General features: G+C 36.2%; 1 protein-coding gene across 3 annotated transcripts in view; it reads right to left on the bottom strand.

Moving 5' to 3' along the window:
• The window catches only part of LOC122794670 (probable N-acetyltransferase camello), a 180489-nt gene that overhangs the window by 18543 nt on the left and 144345 nt on the right, over window positions 1-17601 (bottom strand). The window contains exon 2 of one of the 3 annotated variants that reach the window (XM_044063292.1): window positions 9045-9109. The exons of the other annotated variants lie outside the window; for them this stretch is intronic. Within the exon in view, the coding sequence (XP_043919227.1) occupies window positions 9045-9063 (19 nt within the window). The 5' untranslated portion in view covers window positions 9064-9109. The remainder of the gene's footprint in view (window positions 1-9044; window positions 9110-17601) is intronic. 3 annotated transcript variants of the gene reach the window in all.

Genomic DNA, 17601 nt, shown 5'->3' on the forward strand with positions numbered 1-17601 from the left:
AGTGGGGGAAGAGCCTAGATGGCCAACTGGGAACAGTGAATTTCGAGAGCTCCATAAACTAGTATGATAATATAGGAAAATTGTATTATTTTCAAGTTTAAAATGTCGGAAATCTATAGGTAAACTACTAAGCTACATAAATATCAATTTTGGTGGAGATGTACACAAATTTTCCTGTCAAGTAATTTGGAGATATATTGAGTCATTGAACATGAACAACTCAAGGAATTCTCATCCAGATGCTGCTTTGAATAAAGAACTGCAATTGATGACATCTACCTTACAGGAACTATCTTTGAAGATGGATGGCTTTAAAAATAACTTAGAAAACCTCAAATTAAATTCTCAAAAACAGACTGATACTCTTAAGGAACTATTACAGCAACACCATACAAAAATAACAACTATGGAGACTTCTCTAAATGATACTGAAGGGAGACTCAAAGAGGAAGAATTCCAAAAAGAATTTCTGCTTAAACAGAATACATGGCTGCTTAACAAAATAGATGACTTAGAAAACAGGGAAAGGAGAAACAACATAAGAATCTTTGGCCTGCCTGAAAACACTGAAGGAGAAGACATTATTTCATTCTTAACAACCTGGATTCCTGAATTTTTAGACTTGAAAGAGGGACTTTCATTTGGAACTAAAAGGGCACACAGAGCACTGAGGAAACCTGTGTCTAACTCAACAAATACTCCACCTAGATCCATAGTTATAACATTTCTTTCATTTCTGGACAAGGAACTAATATTAAAATCTGCTTGGAGAAAATCACCCTTAAAATACAATCAAAGCCTGATAAGGTTTGACAATGATTATTCTTCCAGAATACTAGAACAAAGGAAAAAGTTAATAATAAAACTGTTGAAACAAAACAACATTAAAACACAGTTGGCCTTTCCATACTTTTTGCCAATGAGATGAGAACCTTTAATGACTTAGAAGAAGCTACTATATTCATCAAAAACAACAACATAGTGTCTATCCCAGAAGAAATGGAATGGATGGCCCCTACTCTTAAAATAATAAAAGAAACAAATCCTTGGACTGCTCCTAGAAAGAAGAAACAAAAAACTGATTCCAAGATAGCTGTCCCCAAAAAAATTACTCTTACAACTACATCTTTCAAAGTATCAACTGATATGGTACATCACTTGATATCTGTTTTTATTCTAAAAAGGAGGGATTCATAAACAACTGAGAAACAGTAATCATTTATTCAGGATGTTCAGAGTCCAATAATTCTTCACAAACAAAGGTAGGTCAAAATGGGTTACTATTTACATTATACATAAGCCAAACAAAGCAACATATAATAAAAACATAGAAGTTTCTATTCCCCTACTTGAACTCAATTAATACTTATCTTGTTAATTTTTCATTTATTTTACTTATTTTACTTATAATAATTTAAGTAATTAAAATTCTCTCTCTCCTCAGCTGCCCATAACTATAGGAGTCCCACAGGGTTCTATCTTAGGACCACTACTATTCACAGTCTTCACAAATGGCCTCCACACCTCCACACAGTATGCATCTATAATTCAGTATGCAGATGCCACTACCTTAATCTGTGCTGTACAAAACATTCCCACCCTCCTGCAAACCACTCATCTAGCATTCTCTTACGTTGAAAACTACCTTACCAAAGCCCAACTTATCCTCAATCCAAAGAAAACTCAGCTTATGATTATAACCAGTTATAACAAAAACACTAACAGTCAATTCACTATCTACTCCACAAATGCTACTCCAATGGCACAGGCTAAGCTATTGGGAATAACCATAGACTCCCACCTAAAATTTGATAGTCATCTGAACTTAACTATTAAAAAAGTACATGCCAGACTGGGGTCACTCTACCGTATCAAACCATTTCTTGCCAACAACACAAGATCAGCCATTGCTCGCTCCCAACTTCTATCCACCCTACTCTATGCATCTCCCATTCTGACTAATCTCAACAAAACTGAACTAAGCAAAATGGAAGCTTGCTATAACAGAATTGCCCATTTTGCTGCAAATTGCTCATATAGAACTCATCACTGTACTGCTTTGAGACAGCTCCACTGGCTTGAACTGCCCAACCTCCTAACCTACAATCAGCTCTGCCTCTATCATTCTATCTATTACCTCCCCAATAAGTGTCCAGCCCTCAAAAACCTAGTACAACATCACTCAGCCAAAAGGCCTCTTAAATCATCAAGCAAACTACTACTAGAAGTCACCAACAGCTAAAATAGCTTTGGAGATGCACTATATAGTAGTTTGGTAGCTAAAAAATGGAACTCTGTCCCTACTAGCATTCAAAACACATCATCCAAAGCCTCCTTTAAAGACCTCATCAGGCAACATCTCAAGCAAAGTTGGCAGTGCCATGATTGCTCCCCAGGCTAGTGAAAGTGGATAACATATACATACTAAATCTAGAGCAATTGATAATAGTTTTTCAATCTTACTCACAAACACTGGCTAATCTACAATGTATGTACTGTACCTGTGTACTATGTATGTATTCTACCTATGTTCCAAAGTTCAGCCGTACATCACAAATCTATTACTTACCTTTATTTTTAAAATTAATATTTTTTTGATTGTTCTCTCCACTGTAACTGTTTGTGCCGCATACCACTGTAAAAACATGTCTCTTGTAATTTGTGTGTATACTGATCATGTCTAAATAACTAAATGTGTCTGTAATTTTTCTTTGTGGAGCTTTTCTCCCTGGGCCTCTGCTGAAAAAGGGCCTTTTCAGCTCAGTCAGACACCCCCAGTTAACAAATGTAAAATAAAAAAATAAATAAAAAATAAACTAATCCAACAAGGTCCAAGAAAGAATGCTCCCCAGTAGGCAAACAGTCCCCGTTGTAAAATGTAGGCAAAACAGCAGAAAACAGCATCGGTAAACTGAAGCACGACTTGTATCACCATTCAGTAAAATAAAATCACATTTATTTTCAAGTAGGTAAGCACTTTCACCACAAAATGTGGCTTTACCAGACCATTTACAAGGAAAAGTGCATAGGCTGCCAAACATTTCCATTTATACATAACACCTCCCCCTAATTAAATTCAAATGTTTGTTATAGCAAATCAGTTCATTAGAAAATGCCCCCTAGTTGCTTGACATCATAAACAGATTAAAACAGCAACAAATTAACTATTTAGTTGCTGATGCATAAATAAAATCCACATTATAATACTCAAAATTCATCACATAATAAAATTGTATGCACACTCCACTTTAAAATATATGCATATCTCATCCTTAGCAGCATAAATTGTATTGTGCATCTATAAATCAACTAGCTATCTAGTTGCTTTTGTTATATATAGATCATCACACTTTGGGCGGCGCAGTGGTTAATGTTGTCGCCTCACAGCAAGAGGTTCTCTGGTTGGATTCTCGGCTGGGGTGCCTTCTGTGTAAAGTTTGCATGTTCTCTCTGTGTTCGCGTGGGTTTCCTCCGGGTACTCTGGTTTCCTCCCACATTCCAAAGAAATGCATCTGGAGCATTTCTCCCCAGGCCTCTGCTGAAAACAGGCTCTGTGGAACCTAGTCGGACTTTCCCGGTCAACAAATGTTGAATAAATAAATAAATAAATAAATAAATAAATAAATAAATCATACAATAATAAATGTATACCATCGTGACATAACATTCCCTACTTAGTATAACTGATTATATGGTCAAGCACTCGCTCGACTCATTCAAATCAGTACATCATTACTTACACATTCATGGATCAAGTCATATTGCACACATTTAAATATCCCTCCAAATCTATCCTGTGGTGTAGCTAGGTCCTTTCAAATGAAAGATATAGTACCATGAAACATGTTATAACATAATCGTTCAGCTTACAACCCTTGTATGCTGTCAAAAATCAATCATGAAGTGATTTCTATTTTGCGTCGTTCAAATAAACAGTTTACTGTACCTTCTTAAACACAGATGAATGATGAGCCTATTTATCTATATATCCATACTAGGTTCCAGAATGCAGTTAAACATGCACTTATCCAGTTTACTTTTGCAATAAACCCCCTTTTTAGCGTGAATGCTGTTAAGCACTCACCCTACTATTTACTTTGCAAAAGCACTCCTAATCGTGACGCCATCATGCCATGCCTCCATAGGTTCATAGGTAGGTACTAGGCTATCGGCTTACGCCACCTAAGAAAGTTATTTTCCTGTGCCACTGTCGAGCAGAGACACAGAAGTGATCCCCGGGGTGTATTTCCTATTTCCCATCCACTCATCAAGATTTTTCTTGAAGAGTGCTAATGAAGAACTTTGCTTGACATAGATGGGTAGCCTGTTCCAGAGTATGGGAAGTCTCTGGGACAGGAATCTCTCCCTCCAGCATGCCCTGTTTATTGTGGTGACAAGATTTAGGTCCCTAGAGTGTGTAGCTCGGAGAGATTGGGATTTCTTTAGGTGTAGCATGTCCAACAGCTCTGGGTTTGACATAGCTTTATATGTTAGGCAGAGATCACATCAGAGTAGGTGATATGCTACGGAGTAAAGCTGGAGTTTTTTGAGGTGGTCAGTGTAGGGTATTTGTTTGAGGCCAGTAATCCTCTTTGTGAGGTACTTCTGTGGCCTTTCCAGCTGCTCCAGATGTCTTGTGAGGTACATTCCAAAAGGGGCGTTGTACTCTATAATGGGTCTAATGAGTGTCGAATAGAGGGGAACAATGACTTATTTTTTCCTGGATGAGAACCCTTTTATGATGAGGTGTGCCATGTAGAAGGACTTCCTGACTACTGTGGTGATGTGACTATCAAAGGAGAGACTATTGTCCACCTGGATCCCAAGGTCTTTTATCACGCATTCGGTGTTAAGTAGATTGCTGCCTATGTGTTAGTTCATGGGTACAGAGTTTTTACCAAAGGGGATGACACTGCACCTTTTGGCATTGAGCTTGAGGCAATGGTCTGACACCAGGCATCTGTCTCAGCGAGGCCCTACTGTAGGATGTCCACATCATTTGGGGACTTGACTATGGCTCCTAGTTTGCAGTCATCTGCAAACTTCATTAGCCAGAGGCCTTCTGTGTTAGCCTGTACTTCAGAGAAGTAGATACCAAACAGGAGAGGTCCCAGGACGGAACCCTGTGGTACTCCACTTGTCACTGCTTTGAGGTCAGATTTGGAGTCTGCAACCTTTTACAGTGTGGGTTCTGCCAGTGAGCCAGTTGTCAACCCATCTTGTGACGTAGAGATTTATACCTAGTTTAGTGAGTTTAGCTATAATTCCAGAATGGGGGATGGTGTCAAAAGCCTTGGCGAGGTAAAGATAGGCTGCATGAACCACCTTACCCTCATCTACGGCTTTGGTGACTGCCTCAAAGAAGTTGATCAGGTTCAGGAGGCATGGTCTGCCTTTCACAAACCCGAACTGGGTGGTATCCAGAGTTTGGAGGTTAGCAATGTCTTTGTTTATGAGTTCCATGATGATACGTTCCATGGTCTTGAAGACCAGGCTCATCAGGCTAACAGGTCAATAGTTCCCGGGATCAGTGGTGGCTCCCCCTTTGTGGAGTGGGATAACTGTTGCTGTGTGCCATTCAGTGGGCACAAAGCCTGATGCAAGGCTATTATTGAACATGGTGCTTAAGTGGGGAGCCAGTTCGTTCTGAAGTTCATGTAAAACGCAGCCTGGGATGTTGTCTGTTCCCATGGGTGCTGTGTTTTTGGCTTTAGAGAGTGCAGCTTTTACCTGCATAGTTGTGATTACAGGGACTCTGCATTCTTACTGTATAGATATGGGCCCTTTAGGTGGTGAGAGGGAGGTAAAGTTAGCACTGAACCTATCTGCCATGATGTTGGCAATATCAGTTGGTTCTGTAATTTTCTTGCCTTTGTGCTGTAACTCAGAGCAGGTCTGGGTGTTGCCATCGAGATTCTTGACATAGCTATAGAATGCTTTGTGGTTGTCCTTGGAATTAGTGGTGATTTTGTTTTCATAGCTAGCTTTGGAGGATCTTATAAGGGATCTCAGCTTCTTACTGAGGCTGAACAGGGAGTTCCTCCACTCATGGGATTTTACTCTCTTTTGCAACAGTTTTTTCCTTCTGTTTTACAGTTTGTTTATGGCAGGGGACCACCAGATTGGCTTCATTTTTTTGAAGGATAGTGTCTTGGTTCTGTTTGGGATAGCACAATCCATGCACTTGTGTAAGTGCTTACAGAGTGCATTTGTGTAGGATTCAGCAGTTGTAACTGTATTGCCCATCTGCATGGGTGTCATGAGGTTCACCACTTCTGTCTTAAGAAGCATGAAGTTGGCTTTGGAGAAATTTTTACTGTGGTTTCCTTAATGGGGGGTGGGGGCAGGATGTGAATATCAAGGGTGATTAGCTTATGATAGGATCGGACCAACGAGAAGTTGACTTTAGGTGTGGAACACTGGTCACTCATGTTGGTAATGACTAGGTCTAGGATATTGTTGCCCCTGGTGGGGGTGTGGATAAGTTGATCCAGGGCATTGGAGTTTATGAATTCCAGAAAGCGTTGAACTAAGGAGTTGGTATACGAGTAGTTTTCCCAGTTAATGGTGGGGTAGTTGAAGTCGCCCATTATTAGGTTGTTTGGTTGAACCCTAATATTTTCCAGTACATCAAGAAAAAAGGAGTGGGAATCCTGGGGCATGGTGGGGGATCTGTAACAAGCTACAATTTGGATTGCAGTTTTGCCCAGAGTTAGTTACACTTGGATAACCTCGGATGCATTATGCTGAGCAACTAGCCTGGAGGTATGGATATCCTTAATGAATATGGACACACCTCCGCCTTTGGTGTTTCGGTCCAGGTTATATGGCTGAAAAGTGTGGTACGAGTTATAGCCTGGTAGTGCAGGGGTGCTCTCTGCAGCCTTGAACCAGGTCTCAGTCACTGCACAGATATCGATGTTCTCCATTTTAAGGAGTGCCTCGAGTGAGTGCATTTTGAGATTTAGACTTCTAGCATTGAGTAGCATTACCTTCAGTTTTTGCTTGCCTGTTCCTGTTATGGTGGTGAATTTGTTATTTGAACCTTGCCTAAAAAAGGCACTACAGGGGCAGCAAGATCCTTAGCCAGTATCCAGAATCCCAGGGGCGACAGCTGCAGGCCATCTATGGCAAAGCATCATGGTCTGTCGACTATGTCATCCCAAGCAGACAGATACTGGATACCCTTAGAATGACACCAGAAGCTTAGCCAATTGTTGAAGTCAATCATTTTGTCCTTGTACTGTGGTATAATTCTGGGCAATAGCAGAATGCTAATTAGGGCTAGGGTCATAACTGCTTGGTCTACAAGATCGGAGAGCTCTTTCGTGTCTCTTTTCATGTAGTCCAGGGAGGTACATCTCAGGTCATTCACACCAACATGGACAATGACAGAGTCATATTTGTACTTGTTGTGGAGTGACCTGAGTGCATAGGTTATGTGGAGGATCCTGGCACCCGATAGGCAGCTGACAGTAACCTTCTCCTTGTTTATCCTGGTGAGTGGGACATCAGTGTGCCTGACTATAGAGTTGCCTATGACTATTGTGTTGGGTATGTTGTTTTGCCTTATTGGCTGTGGTTGAGTGGCACACTGAGTCTGTGGTCTATGTGTCATTTGGGTTGTGTTGGGGGGTGGAGGTTGCTTGCGTTTCTGCTTTGGAGGTCTCTGTTGCTTAGACAGATTATTATTGAGAGCCTCCACAAATGTTTTGTGTTACTATGTGTGGATTTTGGTGATGTAGATTTAGTGAGACTATGTGATGAGTGTGGTGTGGTGCAAATGTTTACCTTCTCCTCATGACTGTGAAGTTCAATCTTGGTTGGAGAGAGCTTTACCTCCAGTTTGGCTAGATAAGTGCATCTCTCACAGGTTGTAGTGTTGGGTGGTAGGAGGAGAGGGTTGTCTGTGTATATGAGGCAATTTCTACATTGCCTCAAGATGCCCAGATTCATCAGATAGACAGGAGAGAAGACCCTTGGCCATGCCTGAATAAAAAAATATTTTCCTCTAGATAAGTGAGGAAAGTGAGTACAACAGCTGTTTTCTCTAAGCAAGTGAGAAAAGTAAGTACAAAAACTGTTTTTCTCTAGGTAATGAGGAAGATTGAGTGCTGTAGTAATTAGTAACTTATTTAGTGCTTACAGGTTCTGAACGAGTGCTGAGCATGAATAAGCAAATTTAAGTGCAAAAACTAAATCTGTATCTGCACTAGACGAGTTACAGGACAGAAACAAGTGCAAATGCAGGCTTTCAAATCAGAAAGTTGAGAGAGATGGAAGAGATTGCCCAAACGGCCAAGAACTACAATTTCTGGGCCAGAATCACTCCTTATGTGGTAAGCAGGATTACCTAGTGCGTACCACTCCCACTGATAATCTAGAAGGCTTCCCTCCAACACAGAAAGGCTTGTTGGTTTAGAAGCTTACATACAGTCCTGGATACAGCAAGTCTGTATCTGGAACACTAGTTACAGGAAAGCTAGGAAACAGGCTTACAGTTTTTTTTTTTACAGAAAAGTAGCAAAAACAGTAGTAAAAACAATTCACATGCAGTGCAAGCTAGCACACTTGAGTATGTAGCAATATTAGACCAAACTAAGTTTAAAAAATGCAATTAAATTAAAAAGGACTAAAAGCAAGTGCAGAAAGAGTTTATTAGGTAGAATGTGGTAAAGAGATGGGACTGGGGGAGTGTCCCAGATCAAATCTACAGTGGGGCGGGCAACTGCAATAGCCACCAAATTTAAACTACAAACCAAAAATATGGAGGGAGGGTGGGTGGGACAAAACAGTTTCAACAGAGATCTAAGCAACAACTAACAGTACAAACTTTAAAACCACAAAAATATACTCAGCTCTGTATATTTGCAGATCAGTCTCTCAGAAGAGTGAGACAACAGTTTCAACAGAGATATAAGCAACAATTAACAAACTCTGCAACCAAAAAAATATATATACTCAGCTCTGTATATTTGCAGATAGTCTGGAAGGCAGTCTCTCAGAACACAGGTTCCAGCAATTAAATGCAGGCTGTTACTAACCTCCATTCCTTAAAAACATAGCCGTCTGAATAATTCACTGTTCGGGTACTTGCAAAGTGTATCTCCTATAACATAAAGACTATGTAGCATCAGATTTACCTAATAGTAAATCATCATGTATATATGTATACTTTAAGAAATCGTTTCACAAACAGGAACAGTTCCATTATATAAGACCATTCACCATAAGCACGCTCTTCCTGTAGAGATGCTAAAGACAATACAATATCCAAGGTACTGACACTCCACTATTGTCAAAAGGTTAACGAACCAGTCCAGTTTTAAAACACCAACACGCTTTTTATTTATAATTCCAAGACAACAAACCAAAAAGGCTTCTTCAGACTTATAAAATAGCACTCATATGCAATCATTTAAATACAACTTTCTTGGCTGTGATTGGTTCACATAATTTCAAATTAATTAATTATACACACATTCGATTCTTAAAGTGAATGTAACCCAGCCAAATATACAACCTGCAATCATTAAGGTACATAAACACATAAAAGAAAATGACCTTATAAAATATACATTACAATATATAAACACTCATTTTAAAAACATAAAAACTGTTGAACCGGCTAAATCAAATATTTAGCCTTCCTCAGACAAACAGCAGAACAGGAAATGACATTTCTTAAAATATATGTATAGAACCAATTGAAATAAAGTGCATTTAGTAGTATAATCCATTGCAAACATAAGCCTTGAATAAAGGTAAAGAATATTTACACCAGATGTTAAACTCTATAATTACTGGATTATTTAATGTGATGTGTTAAAATGTTATAAAACAGTGAATGATAAACTAAAATATTTATTTTAAATTAAAAATACTGATTAGTTTTGCCTCAAGAGAATTCCTGTACAATAATCAAAAATAATACAATTTTACATTAGTGCATTCTGTTAGGGAATAATTGATGTTGGGTCCATTTCATATCCAAATGTGAGAGACCTTCCCTATATGTGTTATCTGTTATACGATAACCATTTTAATACACATTTTATTGATAGGTTGTCATTGATGCCAGGTAATAAATGTGCTCTAGTTCGTACCTGCCACATCAATTCATCTATCTCTAACCTAATTTGCCAGGGGCCACCCATTGGATCTGGCATTCTTTGTTGGAGTATAACAAAGTTGAAGGAATGCCCTGTATTGCTAATACAGGAATTCTGCGGGCAAAACTAATCAGTATTTTTAATGTTTAAATGTGGAAATAATGTTCCAAATTGTGGAAATATTTTTGGTAACAATTTAAAATATACAAACATTTTTAACACATCACATGTAATAATCCAGTAATTATAGAGTTAAACATCTGTGTAAATATTTTGATGAATGGAGTTACGTAACCTTTACTAAAAATGTACTTTATTTCAATTGGTTCTATACATATATTTTAAGAATATTTGATTGCTAACATTAATTTGGAGTCATTAAACGCCTTTTTACCAGGATAATAGATCTTCTGGTTTGATTTCATCGCACATCAACGGAATGGGTTATACAGACTGAATGAACAGCCCTGTCCTGTGATTACGCTTAACGCCAACTTTAATAATAACATTATCAATCAAAGGAACTGTAACCAGCAAGGAATACCAACAATGGCTGATTTTTAATGAACAATAATTTTTCAGCCAACCTAATGTAAACCAAATTTGACAATAAGTTATACAAATATAAAAAACTGCAATTAGACAATGTTTCCATCTGGGCTGGTGGAAATTTTCACCAAGAGCTGTTGGCATTGTTTGCTCATTGCTTTTATTCTAAAGATATTAGGTTCTGCAGCTGATTTGGATGCCCTTGAAAATACATTACCATTGAGGCTAGTATGGAGAAATTACTATTTAGTAAAAAGAAAAATTAAGGTTATAATCAAACTGGACAAAAGTAGATAACCAATAACCAAGAAGGAATAATAACAACAGTACAAATCAGCCAAACACCTCAGCAAATGGACTGAGGGGTAGATTTTGACCAACAGGGACAACTAGGATTTCATCAGGCCAACAACACCCGAGCAACCAACCGTGACGCGGGGCCCAGATGTGGAACAATACGAGGAACAGAGGGGGAGGAGGAGATGATCCAGGTTCCACTTTTGGTTTGGAACCAAATATCCTGAAAAGTAGTAATGACTTTACAGTGTATAATTATACACTTACCATCAGGATATTGTCAACTTCTTTGCAAAGATCTTGGGTAACAACACAGAGTTATGACCACACTGGAATGGGATTTTCTCCATTTATTAAAGGATCCGGGTCATGAAACCGATAAAGGGGTGGTTTTAATGGACCACTTAAATATGTGGAATACATGAAGAAGCATTTGGATACACCAAATGAGATACATGGAGCCTACAGGAAGATTAATAACATACTATGATTTACTTATGGAAGGTTTTAGATATTTGCAGATGCCATCCCCAGAATCTCAGCCTTTGGAACACCAAAATTACATAGGCCTATTGTTGATGGTTCGCCACTTACGCATGTGCAAGACTAGTTGATAGTATTATTAAACCTTTACTAGCACAGGAGGCACATATCTGTAAGGACTCTGGTCCTTTCTGAAAAACATTGGCTTAAATTGAATATAGACATAGTTTTCCTTACAATAGATATAAAAGATCTGTATACAGTTATACCACAGGATATAGGATTGGGTGAGAGAATTTATGGTTGCCAAGAATGTTGACAATAACACCATTTATTTGACTGAAACACTCTTGGAGATGGTATGCAGTACTGTCACATTGGAAAAAGAACTAAGGATGAGGTTTTTAAACAGTATGTTCTGTTTATGGAAAGGCAATAGTGACTAACTTTATAGAACGAATGACAAACATGACAAACTTTTACAGTTCACTTTTAACATACAGGAAAGTGAGATCAGTTATTTAGACATTCTTCTTACAAAGGATGTTAATAACACTGAAAAGTAACATACATAGAAAATCCAGTAGCCATCCCTACTACCAAAAAGATCAAAGGTCAGTTAGTGAGGGCGCCAATGTCACATGGTTACTGATGATCTGGATTTCCAACATGAATGCAACAAACTAAAAATATGTTCTTGGCAAGAGGCTATCCACTTACTTTGATTGACAACATCATAGTGGAAGTAGTAAATAAACGGAAGTCAGGCCATTTTATTCCCCTTCTTAATAACAAAACTTTAGGGAAGAAGAATTGGCACTAATTCCGGTTAGTCTGCCAACTAGAGATAGAAGTAAGGACACTAATTACAATGTGTCTTTTACACACTTTCTCGCTAGATTTTCAAAAATTAGGAGATCCTGTATAAGAATTGGGACGAATTAATCATGACAGTACTTTGTCTACAGCATTAGGTGAAAACCCAACATAACATACAGGAGAGGCCAAAACCTTAAAGCTATTTTGGAAAGGGCACCAAAAAGTTCATTTCTCAGCGCCCAAAGGAATGTACAAATGTGGTGCCTGTGCAGAATGCAAATTTATTAGAGTGGGCACTCAGTTCAACATTAAAGATAGGACATATAAAATAAGCAAGCATTACAACTGTGAATCAAAATCTGTGGTATATGCTGCTGTGTAGTCAATGTGAAGCTTTCTACATTGGCAAGACAGAGCGTAGATTCAAGACCAGAATACACGAACACATTTATGCTATTAGCAGAAGGGATGTGAACAATGCCCTAGCTAAGCATATTATTAGCAATACAGGGCATTCCTTCAACTTTGTTATACTCCAACAAAGAATGCCAGATCCAATGGGTGCGCCCAGGGAAATTAGCTTAGACATAGATGAATTGATGTGGCAGGTACCACTAGAGCACATTTATTACCTGGCATCAATGACAACCTATCAATAAAATGTGTATTAAAATGGTTATCGTGATAACAGATAACACATATAGGGAAGGTCTCTCACATTTGGATATGAAATGGACCCAACATCAATTATTCCCTAACAGAATGCACTAATGTAAAATTGTATTATTTTATGATTATTGTACAGGAATTCTAGGGCAAAACTAATCAGTATTTTTAATGTTTAAATGTGGAAATAATGTTCCAAATTGTGGAAATATTTTTGGTAACAATTTAAAATATACACAAATATTTTTAGTTTATCATTCACTGTTTTATAACATTTTTAACACATCACATAAGTATGAAGCAAGTTGTATGATTAAATAATCCAGTAATTATAGAGTTTAACATCTGTGTAAATATTTTGATGAATGGAGTTACTTGCAACAAAGTATCACTTGCTGTTCCGTTGCAATGCCTATAGAGGCACTCTATCTTTACCTTTATTCAAGGCTTATGTTTGCAATGGATTATACTACTTTAAGGTAACCTTAGTTACAACTAATTACTAAATGCACTTTATTTCAATTGGTTCTATACATATATTTTAAGAAATGTCATTTCCTGTTCTGCTGTTTGTCTGAGGAAGTCTAAATATTTGATTTAGCAGCTAACATTAATTTGGAGTCATTAAACGTCTGTTTATTTTACGAAGTAGTCTCTCATAGTGTTCTTGTTCGTTGTTACGCTCTTTTCATTTTAAAAAACATGCCTAAAAATACTAAAAACTGAACTACTTGTTCAAAATATTAACCTAAAGAATTATTATTTAGGTCTGAAGATCCTTCTATTTTTCAAAATTGGTTTAATTTCACTTTCTAGGGTTAAATTGATAACATCACCCCCTTCTACATAGGTAAGACCAATAGGACTTTGAAGGAACGTATAAGGGAACATAATTACCACATAAGAACAGGCTCAGAAGTAAATGCCTTAGCTAAACACCACCAGGCACTAGGACGACAGCATATATTTAAATTTAGTGTATTACAATATATACATATTATCAAAAAATATATCGTTGACTCCCAAAGTATCCTTGCAGCAAACAATCAGGAACAAATGAGAACAGCAAAACTGTCAGGATACACCACGAGAATAGTTCGTAAAATCTTCTTTATTCAAACAAATAACAGAATGGATAAGCGCTTTCACATGCTATGCGCATGCTTCATCAGATCAATTAAGCTAGATGTCCATTCCCTTTTTATATATTGTATTCACCAATCAAATCTCCTATCTTAGACAGTAATTATGCAATTATGTAATCATTCCATCAATTCATATAAAACTCCTACACCTATTTGTAAAAATCTTAAAGTAACATACGCTGTTTATGTTATACGTATAAGATTCAGATCAAATACTCTCTTTCTCCAAGCATTTCTTCTTAAGAACTATATTTAAAAAACATTGCATATTAAATTGACACAAATCTATTACAAAAGCCTATCTAAAAAACACAAAATAAATCAAACTAAAAACAGACCAAAAATATGTACATATTAGCCTATAAAAATGTATGTCATGAAGTCATCATGGATCATTCCGTCTATTTGTTTAAATTAATTGTTCTTAAAGTTGTGACTACAATCAAAGAAGACAATTTCATTCCATTTTTTATGAACACTTTACTTGCAGATACCTCACAGATGTCGCTTCGCATTTTTAAGTATTAAAAATCAATTATGGCAAAATATTGTGTTAAAAAATTCTTTTCTACCTATAGTTTAATATATTATAATAGATTATTGTAATATATTATTATAATAAATTATGTTCTTCAAGCGATTAGCTCCATTTTCGCTAAAATGAATAAATAAACATATATTTTTTTATCTATATCTGTTATTCTACACCGTTTGTTAATGACAGTCATAGCGAAGCGCTAATCTCAAATACATATAGTTGAGACGATATTTAATGTATGTGTGCAAAATATGCATTAATATCGTGCTTTATCCTTCTGAAAGCTCTCTATCTATATATAAAATTCACCTTCATCATATATTACATATCATTTCATATTTATACCATAATAAAAAATAAAATATATATATATATATATGTAAAACATCTATTAAAATGTCAAAATAAATTTAATACATGAATTTCATATGTATGTGACTGCATATATATAGATATATGCATATAAATTCATGAATACATATCTGTAATGATATAGCTGCCTAGTTGTTAAGGGCTTGTATTATATCATAATATCAGTTCTTATTATCCTACATCCCTTGAACTTATTTATTAATTATATTTTCATCCATTTATAGGCAACCATTCATTAAATGGAAAAAAATACATATAAACATGTGCATATATAGACTATAACCATATATCCAAAAGTCTCAAGCCTAATCTTTGTAACTTATAAATACTTATAAATATATAGACTAAGGCAAAAACATAAAAAATGATCAATATGTGCTTTTCATGATCATACCTTAATTACTTGAAAACGGAAACCATTATTTCAGTTATGTTTCAAACTATTTCCTTTTTTCAAGTATAGGTTTTAAAGATATATAATTATTTAGCCCTGGTTCTTTATGGGCACCTGTCCTAAAAATCCAGTTTAGCTCTGTTTCTAAAAGGCGATTAACATTGTCACCTAGCCTATCACTAAGCTCAACTATTTGAAGCACTCTAAATCTAAATTCATGTGTAGAGTTTATAATAATGTGCTTCGCTAAGGCATTCATTTCAATTTTCTTACGTATATCATATGTGTGGTTGTAAATACGCTCTTTTATTTTTCTTTTCGTTTGTCCAATATAAAATGCTTCACAAGAGGTGCAGTTCGCCATGTATATTAAATTGCTGCTATTGCAGTCAGCATGTCTTTTCGGTTTAAATTCAAAAAAACCTCCTGGATGTTTATAGTGTTGTATATGATTTATATATTTACACATGTTGCATTTCTTGCAAGGGAAAGTCCCTGGTATGTCCTTATTCTTGTCCATTTTAATGTCTAAATTTCTAGAGAAAATCTCTTTTAAATTGTCACATGTTTTAAATATGAAGGTTGGTTTACTTCCAGCCACTTGTTTAATGTCTTCTACTATAGTCAAGATATTCCAGTTTTTCGTGACAATGTTCCTAATGTGCTCATTATCATTGGTATATTTCATTAAATAAGCTACTTTATCTTTATTACTATTTTCACTAGTATATTCTCTTGTAAAACTTTTATTAACCCTTCTCATTCGTTCTATTGTCCTTTCCTTTTCCTCTGTTTCGTTGTGATTTAATATTGGGAGTACAACAGCATTTCTCACTTCATTAATCAACCTAAGTTCATAGCCTCTTTGTAAAAATATTTGAGTCATATAACTTGCTTCTTCTTCTAGTATGCATGGATCTTTACATAATTTAGTCAATCTCATGAATTGCCCTTTCATTATTCCCATAAATGTATGTCTGGGATGCATACTACTGTGTTCCAGCATGTTATTCTTCCAACATTTTTTTCTAAAAATTTTCGAGGCTAACTTTCCTTCCTTATTAAAATACAAATTCACATCTAAGTAGTTAATGTTAACTCGAGAATATTCATAAGTGAATCGAAGAAAATCTGTTGTTGATTCTAGAAACACCACAAATAATTTCAGTTCTTCTACAGTCCCCTTCCAAAACAATACCACATCATCAACAAACCTTCTATAAAAAACAATCTTTTCCATCCACTCATTCTCAAATAAACATGTTTTTTCCCAGAAATATAGGACCAAGTTCGCATAAGAATTAGCACATGGGGTGCCCATCGCGACACCCCATGTTTGTAAATAGTATTGACTATTAAAGATAAAGAGATTATTAAACAGAACCAAATCAAGTAGTTGAGCTATAAGCATTTGTCTGTCCTTAGAAAATTCATTGTCTACCATCAAAATTTCACGGATAGCTTGCAATCCATATTCGTTCGGTATGCAAGTAAACAGATTGCAAATATCTAGTGTTACTAAATATATTTCATCCTTTATCATCTCATTCAGTGGTATCATATCTATATCTGATAACAGATTCTGTGTGTCTCTTAATATAGTGGGTACTTTGTCAACTATAGGTCTAAGCATTTTTTCTAAAAAGATGGAGATGTTATAGGTCGCCCAATTCCTTCCAGAGACAATAGGTCTCATTGGTATAGGTCTCTCTTCTTTATGTATTTTCGGCAAACCTTTCAGCCTAGGTATCACTGGTTCTTGAATACATAAAAAGTCATGCATTTCTCTACTTATCTGGCGACACATCAATAAATCATATAGATTATCCCTAACATCATTAATTATTTTGTTAACTTTCTCAATAGTCAATATACTATAGCTATTGGTTGTTTTAAGAGAACATTCAACAGTCTCAATATATTCTATTCTATTCAGTAACACTATACCCCCCCCCTTATCAGCTGAGGTAATTAAAATGTCTTTGTTGCTCTTCAAATTTACTAATGATTTTTGTTCATCTTTATCTAGATTACAATATCTGTTTCTAACTTTCTTCGATGAATACATTTTGTAAAAGTCATTATCACATGCTCTAACAAAACATTCAACCATTGCTGGTAGTGGAGGGGAAAAATTACTTCTGGGCTTAAAACTATCAAAACTGCTATTGCATAAAACTTCATTTGTTTTCGACTTATCAGAAAATAATACTTTCAGTGCAACTC

The sequence above is a fragment of the Protopterus annectens genome, chromosome 2.part1 (genome assembly GCF_019279795.1).
Source record: "Protopterus annectens isolate FY-2018-M chromosome 2.part1, PAN1.0, whole genome shotgun sequence".
Lineage (NCBI taxonomy): Eukaryota > Metazoa > Chordata > Ceratodontiformes > Protopteridae > Protopterus > Protopterus annectens.